Genomic DNA, 12,294 nt, shown 5'->3' on the forward strand with positions numbered 1-12,294 from the left:
AATCGATTGACGAATGGATGCTATTTGCTTTTGTACGAACAACTTTAACCGGTACGATTCCCATCGCAATTGGCCGCCTTATCATGTATCCTTTTTTTGTTCGAAAGCTGTTTTGCAACTCTGGTCGCTCGGTTCTGCGCGCCTGCAGGAATGTCGGAATTTCCGTTGTAGGTGATAGGGAAGCGAAGCCATACATCGGTCACAGCATCTGGTACGGATCAGCTCAGCAGCAACAACGTTTTTAATTTATTTATTGGACCCGGTGAAACGGGTACAATCGAAGGTTTTCATTTTAAATTCACATTCTTGGCGACGGTCGTAGGAGCCAGCGTGAGCAGCCTTTGCGTTTATGAGAAGGAACCTTGGAGTTCGCCAAATGTTTCTGTACAGCGCTACTGTTACCAGAAAGGATTCCGGATTCTAATAAGGATCTCATCGTTAGCATTACTTGGATGCTAGCTTCACACATACTCGCTGAAGCAGTAGCAAAATTCTAACAGTCGTTGAATAATTACGAATATCCGCTCGCCAAGCGAGTTGGCGAAATCGTCCGATTCGAGGCGAAACTCATACCATTGTGCTTCATGGGTGGTTTAGACTGTTTCCACACTGCAAAAAATCTTTTGGCTAAAGTAACGCTTTTCATCAAAAGAGCTATTCTCGTCAAAAGATTTTTCGCAGTGTGGAAACAGTCTTCGGATTTAAACTACCGTCTCAGTCCTGGAGTTTGTTGACACAACCACGTCAAAACAGCTGACGACGGTCGGCACGAATCAGCGTAACGGTCCTTCGTCGAATAATCCGGCACAGGAAGGCCTAGCCGTTCGACCTACACAAGGTTACACAAAGAAAGGAGCAGAATCGCGAAATGGAGATTTTAGGCGCCGTACAGTGCTACGAGTGGGGTAAGCTGGGCGACAGTTCGCTCGTGGCGCAGCTGGCCCGTGCGAACGATAGTGGGTTGACGGTGGATCCGAGCCGGCCCTATGCCGAGCTGTGGATGGGCGATCACGTAAACGGCCCTGCTACGATCAAGGCGACCGGTCAGTCGCTCACCGAGAACATCCGGACAGATCCGGTTGGCACTATCGGGGGCGAGAAAGCCACAAGCTTGCCATTCCTGTTGAAGGTACTGAGCATCCGCAAGGCGCTCAGCATTCAGGTGCATCCGGACAAGGTATAGGCACACTAGGGACTTGCTGCACCGGAGCCACACGACGTACATTCACTCCCTTCTTTCTTTTTCTCTCTCTCTCTCTCTCTCTCTCTTATGTAAACCCAGCCGGAAGCAGAGAAGCTGCACCTACAGTTCCCGGACGTTTACAAGGATCCCAACCACAAACCGGAGCTGGCGATCGCACTCACCGACTTTCAGGCCTTGTGCGGCTTCCGTCCGTACCCGGAGATTCTGCGGCTGATTGAGAAATGGGACCCACTGCAGACCCTGCTCGGATCCGAAATACTTGCCCGCTTCCGGGCGAATCCCGACCGGCAGGCAGTACAGGGCGCCTACGAGCAGCTGATGCGCAGCGAGCCGGAAGCACTGAACCGCTGCATCGATGCGATCGCCGAACGGATGCGGTCGGCACCGGCGGAAACCAATGGCGAGCTGGTGGAGCTGTTCCTGCGCCTCGTCACCGATTTCGGTCATGATGTTGGCGTACTGTCGATCTTCTTTCTCAATGTGCTGCGGCTGAAACCGGGCGAAGCGATCTACCTCGCGGCGAATGTACCGCACGCCTACCTCGACGGTGACTGTGTCGAGTGTATGGCCTGCTCGGACAACGTGGTCCGGGCCGGGCTGACGCCCAAGTTCAAAGACGTCGAGACGCTGCTCCGGCTCGTCTCGTATGAGTGCGGCCCACCGGCCGCGATGCTGGCACGCGCTCGGTTGCTTCGCGAGGACAAACAACCGTACACGCGCACCTTCGTACCACCGGTGCCGGACTTTGCCGTGTCGGAGATACGGCTGCCGGCCAGCGCTACCACCGGTGGCGCATACACGCTGGACAACCCGGACACCGGTTCTATACTACTCGTGGCTGGGTCGCGCAAGGCCAGCCTAACAACCGCAGATGGACAGCATCTCGCCGATCTCAAGCTCGGTACCGTGTTGTTCCTGCCCAGTAGCACCAGCCGCACCCTTCATCTAAAGCTCACCAACGACGACAACGACGACGAACCGTTTCTCGCTTTCCAGGCGATGGCGAATGGTTTTGCCGCCAACTCACCGTAGGAAGGTGCCGGGGGGTGAGTGTACGAAAATAGTCTTTGCAATATTAACCCATTTGATCAAACAATTTATTATTTACATAAATATTACACAAAATAAAAGAAGAAAACAAAATAAAAACAAAAAGATGAAAGCGAAAGTGCCGCGGGCACAGTATTGTTCGGCAAATTAACGTACGAAACGGGAGCGCACGGAAAGGATACAATGGGAGGAAGACGTACACACACGCTCGCTCGCACGCACGCACGCACGCACGCACGCACGCACTTGCTATCCTTAAGTGGTAGTAAAAACGAAAATAATAATCTGTGGCTAAGACTTGTGCCATATCGCGCACCCCCACGGTGCGCTGGCATCCGGAATCGATCCTTCACCAGGCACACCCGGGTTATCACGAGAGAGGCACCAAACGCACGATCACCGATCGCGCACTCCTTCTCAGTGGACATACCCTCTATTGTCTAGCCTCCCTCGAATCGAGTCACCACGCCGGCACATCCTTGCCGAATCGCGCGCCGGTCGGGAACCTGGGAGGAGAGGAGCGTGTTGAAATAAATGCGTGTCTTGCGTGGGAGCAACCATACTAAACCGAAAACGGTCGTGCGTGCATGCGCGCGGTGTTGGTGCGTTTGCGTGGTGGTCCTTTTGTTTCCATTATTTCGTTTTTTCCTCGCGATATAAATGAAATAGCAATGGTGTATAATACAATGATGAGGTGGTGGGAGGGGGGGTGGAGGGGTTGTTTGCGAACAGGGGCCGGTGGGGGAGACAGTGTGATGAGAACGGGAAAGATGCCTCAAATATTGGCTAGGAGGTTTTTGAGGGGGAAGAGGTGGCTAGCAGCACTAAAACAAAGGCAAATGGAAATCGTGGAATGAAGGGAGCAGGAGACCTTAGGAGATAACTGTTCTAGAATCTCAGCGTAATAATCACGCATGTGGCAATGTGGTGTTGTTATTGTTGTTTTTCTCTTTTCTCGTTTTCTTTCTTCCGTCCTCTTCTCCCTCGTCCTGGTTTGTGTTGCTGCTGCTAATGCTGCTGCTGCTGCTGAGCTCGGGCGTTACCGCTCAATTACTTGAATCCGATCGTCTCCGGAATGTCGTTCAGGAATTGCTACGGCATGGCGAAGAAGGTGAACAAATTATGCGACGTTTTGATGGGTGGGAGCAGTTTCCTACATCGTGCGTCATCGTATACTTACATACTGGTGTGGCGAGTGGTTTTCGTGGCCATAGTCGGCCCATTTGCTCAGATCGATTGAGGGCAGGATACCGCTCTTGCATGGCACTCGTGGGTTGCTGGAATGAGGAAGAAAAACAGTGATACAGGCGTTGCAGGGGGAAAGAAAGGTGGGTGGCACATGGGTGGGTAGTCAATAGCAACGTACATTTCATGATCCGGCAGCACCATCGGGTAGATCTGGACCGTATCGATGAGGTCGGTGTTGTCGCAGATGAGACGGGCGAGCTTCGCCTTCCGGATCTCCTGCAGCTGCTCGGGCGTGAACGAGGACGGCTGGTTCGGTAGCTCGTACCAGAACCGGTCACCCCGGCGCACGTAGCTGAACTGGGTCGCGATGATACAGGCGAAGGTCGGCCCGAGCATCGAGCCCGGCAGCGAGCGCTCCGACACGCCACCCGACCACAGATCCACGTCCGCCGGATGCCTGTCGAGTGGAAGTGGAAGTGAAGGTCTTAGGTTTCCGCCTGCTCACCGGTAACGCGAGTGTGACTTACTCGAAGATGCTCTCGTAGCGGCGCACGGTTTCGTTCGGCATCGAGCCAAACAGCTCCTCGAAGCTGTCGGACGTCGGCAGGCCGCAGAACTTACGGAACTCCATGTAACCGGGCACACCGAACTCGCGGCCCCGCTGCATGTTGAACGAGACGAGATCCATACCGAAGCGGGCGCCCTCCTTCTTGAACAGATGGTTCGTCACCTCCTGCGTGATCGAATCGTCCATGGCCTGGGCGACCTGGTTCATCAGGCCCATCAGGTACTCGTCGTAGACACCGGCCCGGTACAGATCGTACGGCCGGCGGATCAGATCGGACAGCCGCTTCGAGGCGATGAACTTGTGCGCCTTCGACCAGCGCTCGACGGCGGTCGGCAGGAGCGAGTGACCGAACCGGAACGCTGCCGACGCGAACGAGTCGATGATGGCCGGGTTGATCGTCTCGTCGTACCCATCCCAGTAGCCCTCCTTCGGCGTCAGCAGCCCGAACTTCTCCATCACCTCCTTGCCGAGCAGGATCGGCAGGAACTCGTTGTACGTGATGTGCTGGATGATGGCGATGTTGATCCGGCGCGCCTCCTGGAACAGCGTCTCGTCGTCCCAGTGCGGATTGATCTTGCCGAGCTCGGTCGCGATCCGGTTGTGTTCGCGGGCGAGCAGCGTATGCATGCAGGTCAGCACCAGCTGCTCGTTCACCCGGATCTCGCCCGCCTCGAAGCAGAACATGCTCTTGTTCGGGCGCGTGCAACCCTCGTCCGGTATGTCCAGCTTCAGCGGCAACAGATCCTTCAGCCCGTACTCCGCGAACACCGGGTTCATGCGCAGCAACCCATTGTAGCCGGTGCGCAGTTTGCGCGTAAACTTCTCGTTCACACCGTAGATCGTGTTCCCATCGATGACGGACGTCAGGGTGTTGAACTGCTGGCGCGAACCGAGCCGGCAGCCGGGCCGGGGCGACGGGAAACCGCGCACAAAGTCGATACACTTCACGTTGAACAGCCGGTAGAAGTAGTCATCGTCCGGGACGCGGATCTCGTTGCAGTACGGGTGCTTCAGGTGCGGTGGCCGCTTGCAGCACTCCTCCGGGTCGTTCCGGTTGATCGGATCGAGCGGTGTCGCGGTGAGCGTAAAGTCGTGATCCATGAACTGGCCCCACGCAATCACGAACACGGTACCGGCGTGATCGTGGTAACCCTCGTCCGGGTGGATGGTACGCGAGACGACACGGGACAGCGGCAGATCGTGGCCGGTGATCGAGATGCGGGGCGCATTGATACCATCGGCGTACAGGGGACCGATCAGCCGCTGGAACGGTGTCATCGCCGCACCCCACGTCGGGTGCTTCAGGTTGTTGCACAGCCCGTCGACGCGCCGGTACTTGCCCGGGCGGCACTCGACACCGGACAGGAAGGCCGGGCAGACCTCGCGGATCAGCGTCTTGGACGTGTCGATCGACGGTAGACCCTTCTCGATCTCCTCGTACGACAGACCGTAGGTGCGGGCGAGCTGGATCGAGATGTCGAGCAGCAGCTCACCGACGGTCGCGATGTCCTCCGTCTTCCAGTCGCCCTTCGGCTGCGACACCCGGATGCGCTTCCGTGCGTCCAGGTACGCCTGGTTGATCGCATCGTACGTGATGCAGGTCGTCGCCTCCGCATGCACGGCCGGTGCACTACAAAGCGAGAGAGAGAGAGAGAGAGAGCGCGTGTGTGACGAGGAAGATGATGCCAGCAGCTTCGCAACCTTACTTACATCGCACCGCGGAACAGGTTCAGATTGTAGTCGAAGGCGGACGATTTGCCTGGCCCGTTCACGTACAGTGCACACTCCGTGGCATGCTGGTCGAAGGCCAGGAACTGCCCTTCGCTGCCAATCACGGCAACAGCGGCCACTATCGCCAGTAACCTGAAACCGAGACGAGACGAAACGAGACGAGAAGAAGCAGATTAGAACAGGTTAACCGAGGGTGGGAGAGGGAGGGAGGGGGAATGCAAGGCGTTCATTTGGAGAGATCTGCCGGTCGGGTGGATGTGTCACCGACCCGGCACCGGGTACATTCACTTTCACGCAGGGCGGATTTGCGGCAAACCAGAATCTGCAGATGTGGTCTGTGCAGGTGGAGAGAGCGGGAGAGAGCGGGAGAGAGCGGGAGAGCGCGTGATCGCAGTGTGCGCTGCGTGTGCAACCATGTACGCTTAGGCACGCTCTTGCACGTGGTTATGTAGCTCACACACAGACATGAACACGCATCTTCCGGACCACCAGCAGCAGTAGCAGCAGCAGCAGCAGCAGATGTTGCACAATGGCCAGGTCAGCTAGCCAGCAATGTTGGCCTGCCGCGCGCCTGCTTAAGATTCGCAATTAATGCGGTCCCTTAACCACCGGCGTACGACAGAGCCACACCGCCGCGGATAACAAACAAATGGTAGGGCTGCTGCTGCTGCACATGCTCTCTCTCTCTCTCGCTCTGTCTCTACCTGGTTGACATACAACACGCAATCGGTTCGGAGTGTGTTTACCTTCACTTCACGGAGCGAACAAGGGGACACCATTAGCAAACCAGAGGGGAGAGGAGAGGCCATTAGGGCCCAGAAGTAGGTCCCCGATAATGTATGGGCACCGGGGCTCTTCCCTCCTCTCCTCTCCGCCACGCTTTTTCTATTTCTATTTGTTGCTACAACTAGTGGCTACCTAGTGTCATGTGCACAGCAGCAGTAGCAGCACCAGAAGCAGCAGCAATGCAGACAGTCCGAGTTACGGTATCGAGCGCACGTCACCGGTAATGACACTTCATTTGCAGTTGAAACGCGCACGCGCAGCAGAAGAGTCACCAGCCGCAACAGCGCGCTGGAACCGCAAAACCATCCCTGAATAGCAATAGCATCATCGATGGTGCGCGGAGGGAGGGAAAATGGCGCGATGGCGAAATGGTCGCCTGGCGTGCACGACAGATCGTGAAGCCAGACAAACGGGGCGCACACGATGATTGAGTGGAGCCCTGGGTAGCAATTCGGGTCAGAAGGGGGAAATGGAGGGGAGGGGTGGGGGGAGGGAGTGGAGGGTGTTGGGAAGGGATGGATGAATTTCGGAGTAGATGGATGTCTCGCACGCTTAGTGCGACAATCAAATGGCAATCAACGATTCGCTTTGGGACCGCTTTTGAGTTCCCCCCCGAAATTGTGTCGCCATCGCTCGCCGGCACACACACACACACACACACACACACATGCGCCGTTTCGAGCAGAGTGGCAGAATGTCTTTTCCCATTTTTCCAGATCAGCGACGGAGCGCAGGCGCAGCGCATACCAACAAATGCAGTGACAAATAGTGAGGTTATGGCCGGTACTGGACCGGACCCGGGACCGGACGCAGGACCGGAGTTGGCCACTTTCTAGACGCGGCAAGACGGCGGGCAAACCCCACTTCCGGAATCTCCCCGCGCGGCCGCCATCTTGAGCGAACGGTATGGCTAGTAGCCACTTGCGGGGTAATCAAATTTTTGCGATAAAAGTACGTTGTCGCTAGATACTACTGGCCACCCCGCCTCTCTCTCTCTCTCTCTCTCTCTCTCTCTCTCTTTCCTGCCCCCTGACAGTTCATGCCTGGACCTCAACAGTCAGCAGCTAACCGGCTCAGCTGACAAAATGCCGATAGTCGAATGGGGAAGAGGAGATGGAGGCTACCTCCTTCTCAGACACCGCTATCCGAAAGTAAAGTGCTCAGGAGCGCTAGCAGTAGCAAAAGTAAAAGTACAAACCCATCAGGTGCGCCACCACCACGACCACCATCACCAGGTGGTCCATCAGGGGCCAGGTTCTTGGTTCGCCTGCCCTGATTGGGACTGGGGTTGGGTGCTGGGTTGCGTTACGGGTTTTGAAAACTGTTTCGCCCGCGAAGCCAAGTTCACAAAACGGGTACCACTGCTACTGCGTGCGTGGGTCATTGACGCCCCTCGGCAAGGGGTGCTCCTAAAAAGGGAGGACAGCTAGCGCCCTGCCCAATAGCAGCACCGGGCAACACACCGTTGACCATGACCACACGCTGTCGAAGCGGTGGAAGTCAGTGCCACTGCTTTCATCGACCACATTGCGCGACGCATAAGGGACCTCTACTACTATATTCCCTGCAAGTGCTTCAAGGGGGCTTCATTGGGCAAACATGCGTGACGCGCTTGAGGTCGCGCTGGAGCCCTCTGGCCGCAGTGTCGCAGAGCAGCAAAAGACCGGCGGTCATTGACCGGTCTCTATTTCACCACCGAGTATCTCAACACCACACTAGATGAGTAAGATGAGCCACGCAAACCGGAATCCAGTTCGCGCAAGCACCGCGCGTCACCTGTCAACCTGCGCGCCCTAACCTCAAAACTCACATTCAGTGGCGTCAGCGGAACTGATTAGCCCCCGGGCGGGGCGGACGAGTGTGTGCAAACAGTGTGTGAAATCGTAAACCCATCATTGGCAGCAGCAGCAGCAGCTCCGTCTCTTACGGATTGTAAACAAATACAGACACACACACACGCGCAACGCAAAATGGTGCGCGGTTTCGGAAGACGATGACCCGGCTGCAGATATGCCAGCCAGCCAGTTAGGAGGAGGCGCTGCCCTTCCTGCGCTACACTAAAACGACACCGCCAAGTCGCAATGATCACCACCACCGTACCCCAAAGAGATGCAGAGAGATAGAGAGAGAGAGAGAGCGGGAGTGATTTATTGTTTTGGGCAAAACGGCGGAAACTCCGTGATTTACAGCCGACTCACTGGTCGTGGATCGTGGCAGCAGCCAGGGTTGGATTTAGGCAGCTAACTCCCCCCCCCCTTCAAGCCATCTCTTCCCCCTTTCGGGCGCACCTGAACTGAACTCCCTGTGCACTGTGGTGCGATGGCTTTCATTTATCTTTTCGTAGCACAGAAAGAGAGAGAGAGAGAGGGGGGTCTACGATTGCGCGAAACGGCAATCGGCACCAGACGGCACCGCACCAGGAACTTTCAACTGTTGCGCGGAAGCACCCGGAAAAAAGAAGAAGAAGAAGTTGGCTGGATTGGCGAGGAAATAAACGGCGACGTAAAGTGGTGGAGTAGAGTGGTGGACTCCCAAAAAACCGCGTCCGCTTCGTCGTCACCGTAGCGGGTATTCTGCCGTCCACCTCCTTCTTCGTCTTGTGCACCAAGCCCCAGTGCGCACACACATACACACACGCACACACCGCGCGAGAGTGGATCCCGTTCCCGTTCTACCGATCGCACTACCTGGTCAGGTGCTAATGTGAAACTGACTGTCGACGCGTCGCGACGTCTTCCAACACACACACACGCAGCGCACGCTCTGTCCTACTTTTAGGGAGGGTTCAGGATTAACGAGGGATGGGGATGAAAAGAAGGGGGGGGGGGGGGTTTGATTAGGAATTTTCTCTAAAAATCCCCAAAATTCCCGCCCCAAGAATCCCGAGCGAGCGAGCGAGCGAGCGAGCCCGGTAGCCCAAAAAGGGGGTTAATGGTATGGGCGTCGTCATCACTAAACCCACCCTCTATCCCTCATCCCTCATCCCCTATCGCTTCTAGCTTCATTCTTCCAGACTGGTTGATTGGCTGCAGCGTCCCGACCCGATCGGATTCACCAGCCACCCGGAATGGTCTTCCTACCCACACTCCTGCCGCCCCATCCCCGAGGTGGTGGAGGGGGTTGAAGATAAAAAGGTAAACATAAATGGGAAAACGGATTCCGCATTTCAAAACGACGCTTTGCCGGCGAAGAAAGCGGTCACACGCGCGCGCGCGCGATAGAGAGAGAGAGAGAGAGAGCGAGCGGGCATCAACAACCGTTAGTAGCAAACCGTCCCGGCCGTCGCTCGTCGCTTTCACCCTTCGCCACCCCTATGGTGACATCTGCCACCAGGATGGCGGTCTCCGCGGGGTGGGGGGGGGGGGGGACGTCCGGATCGTTGCTGGCGGTGGTAGAATGAAGCACCGATTAGCCTCAATGCATGCTTGAGCAGTATCTGTAGCGGGCCCCACCCCAAAAAAAACGGGCACGGGTTGATCGGTGGAACGCTACGCTCTTCACTCCCCCCCCCCCCCCCTCCCCCGGGGGCGAATCCAAGGTCCCACGGTGAGCGGATGTGCACGGTGTGCGCAGCCTCCAACAACATCGCGGTGCCGATGCGTCGCCGACTTCCAAACAAAAGTAAAACAAAACGCGCTGGAACGCGCTGGAGCCGGTAATGCCGGTGGGCGGGGGATGTACGGGGTGCGTGCGGACACATCCAATATGCTCGCATCGCCGCCCCATTCGTGGTGGTGGTGGTGGCGGCCTACTTGTTTGGGTTTTGCGATTTTGTCGAAGGGGCTGCGGTGGTGAACCGAGTGCGCCGTGCCTACCATGCACCTTTTACCACCCTTCCTCTCCCACCACGGTTTTCCACGGTCACGGACCGTGGCCCTCTTTGGCTTTATACTATGCTGCCCTCTCTTGAGTACCGGAGAACCGGAGAGGTCTCAACGCGCACTGTCACTTTCAAAAAACCTTCAATGCATCCTTTCATCTCGGCCTTCCCTCTTTGCTGCTCTCTTCCTCTCTCTCTGCCTCTCTCTCTCTCTCTCTCTCTCTTTGTCTGGCACGAAGTGTTATGTTTTTATTTCATTTTATGTTTCCTCCTCGTCGTTCTTCTGCCTCGGTCTGTGTATGAGTATGATCCCGGGCATATTCTCACCCAATGGGTGGAAGAGCGTTAGGAGGGGGGTCGGGGTGGATGGTTGCAATGGTCGAGGGTTCAGGCTCTCGCCATTCCGCCCACGGGGATCACGGGGCTATCAAGGGCTATCTTCAAACATCCCCCGCCGCCCACCCCCCAATCTACAGCTACCGAATCGAGTTTTCAGTCTTACCTGATCATAATGATGCGCACTTGGTTCTTGGTTTGATTGTTGATTGACGTTGACGATCGATCGATCGTTCGTTGGGGAGAGAGAGAGAATGTCTTTAGCCTGTGGACGGAGCTGTACCGCCCCTCTGCCTCTGCCTGTCTGTCTGTCTGTCTGTTGCTGGCACCCACGGGGCACACACACACACACACGTGCGGGCGCACGTGCGCAGGCGCACGATCGTGATCACACGAGGATCACTCTCTCATCCACTCACTAGAACAATGCGCGCTCTCGAGGACGAGAACGTCCTAGAAACTCCACACAAACACACACACACACACTAACACGCACGCACAACACAACACACACACACCGCCCAGCTGAGTCCTTTGAGGGTGTAGTGATCCCGGGGCCGCAAGGCACAAATCAATCAAAGGCTGGAAGAAGAAGCTCGCGAGTCCTCGAGACCAAAAGACCAACAGACCAAAGATACCGTCGCCGCGAACGGCTCGAACAGAACTGAACGTACCGTTGGAGCGTGACATGGCACGTAAGGCCCTCAGCTCAGTGGTCCGCGCCGGTGGTCCCCGTGGTTCGGCCACGAAGCCCGACGACGACGCCGACGGCAGCCGAACCAGCCGAAGAAACCGAGCGGGGAAGGGACTGGGACGGGGGGGACGGGGGGGGGGGGGGGGGCGAGAAGTTCCACGCGATGCGAGGATTCCCGGTGATCACCCCCCTACCCCCCATCCCCTTTAAACCACCCCATTTTCGAACTAGCTAGCTCCCCCTGGTTTGGCGCCACCGGAGAACCACGCCGTTACCATTCAGCCAGTACAGCCATGGCACACTCTCCCTTTCTCTTTTGCTGCCTCCACACAACACACACACACACACACACGCCTTTTGTGAGTCCGAAAGGATCGCTGGCCACTGGTTCGGGGTTGCAGCTGGTGCCGGTCAGCTGTCGTTGTTTCTTTCTTGTCCCTTCCTCCCGTTCACCTCTTCTTAATAAACTTCCATCCACCCCCTTTTCATCCCCACTCCCTCCCCGCAAAACGGCGACGTCATACTTACTCGAGGGGGTTCGTCGCATGCGCTCGTTGAAGTCTTTTGTCTCTTGGTGGATTGTCGTTTTCTCGCTTTTTTGGGAAGAGGGGAGGGGGGGGGGGTGGTTTGTGCGGGGGAATTGGGGTCCTAATGCCACCTGGTGATCGCGCAAACGCTCGATGCACACTGACACATACATCCACATACACGTGTGCACGTGTGTATAAAGCATGAATGGTGTGCTCGAGCTCGAGCTGGTTGCTGCTGCATGCTAGTAGGTCAAACGGGATGCGCGGTACGATGCGCATCAAAAGGGGTACCGCGGGTGGATGATGCGCTGTTGATGTTGCTGTTGATGAAGAGGAGGTTGATTGGTTCCCCGGATTGGTGACGTAACCGAAACCCCTCTCCCATAG

At 56.5% G+C, this 12,294-nt stretch overlaps 2 protein-coding genes across 2 annotated transcripts; one reads left to right on the plus strand and one right to left on the minus strand.

Moving 5' to 3' along the window:
* Positions 1 to 633: 633 nt before the first annotated feature.
* LOC126579800 (mannose-6-phosphate isomerase) lies at positions 634 to 2,254 on the plus strand. The gene is made up of 2 exons (XM_050243421.1): positions 634 to 1,177; positions 1,283 to 2,254. The coding sequence occupies exons 1-2, from the start codon at positions 869 to 871 to the stop codon at positions 2,234 to 2,236; spliced, it is 1,263 nt and encodes a 420-aa protein (XP_050099378.1). The 5' UTR covers positions 634 to 868; the 3' UTR covers positions 2,237 to 2,254.
* Positions 2,255 to 3,220: 966 nt separating this feature from the next.
* Positions 3,221 to 11,447, minus strand: LOC126579799 (peroxidase). The gene is made up of 6 exons (XM_050243420.1): positions 10,850 to 11,447; positions 5,721 to 5,873; positions 3,970 to 5,640; positions 3,621 to 3,899; positions 3,435 to 3,531; positions 3,221 to 3,346 (listed from the first exon to the last, which is right to left on the minus strand). The coding sequence occupies exons 1-6, from the start codon at positions 10,855 to 10,857 to the stop codon at positions 3,305 to 3,307; spliced, it is 2,250 nt and encodes a 749-aa protein (XP_050099377.1). The 5' UTR covers positions 10,858 to 11,447; the 3' UTR covers positions 3,221 to 3,304.
* Between the last annotated feature and the right edge of the window lie 847 nt (positions 11,448 to 12,294).

Source organism: Anopheles aquasalis, chromosome Y (genome assembly GCF_943734665.1).
Source record: "Anopheles aquasalis chromosome Y, idAnoAquaMG_Q_19, whole genome shotgun sequence".
Taxonomy (NCBI): Eukaryota; Metazoa; Arthropoda; class Insecta; order Diptera; family Culicidae; genus Anopheles; species Anopheles aquasalis.

Bases quoted from the DNA above. Each gene is read 5' to 3' on its own strand.
- LOC126579800 (XM_050243421.1), top strand. From the start codon at position 869: ATGGAGATTTTAGGCGCCGTACAGTGCTACGAGTGGGGTAAGCTGGGC. The intron at 1,178-1,282 runs GTATAGGCACAC...ATGTAAACCCAG, and splicing joins TTCAGGTGCATCCGGACAAG to CCGGAAGCAGAGAAGCTGCA.
- LOC126579799 (XM_050243420.1), bottom strand. The intron at 5,641-5,720 runs GTAAGTAAGGTT...CTCGCTTTGTAG, and splicing joins AACCTGTTCCGCGGTGCGAT to TGCACCGGCCGTGCATGCGG. The intron at 3,347-3,434 runs GTAAGTATACGA...GCCATGCCGTAG, and splicing joins ACCACTCGCCACACCAGTAT to CAATTCCTGAACGACATTCC.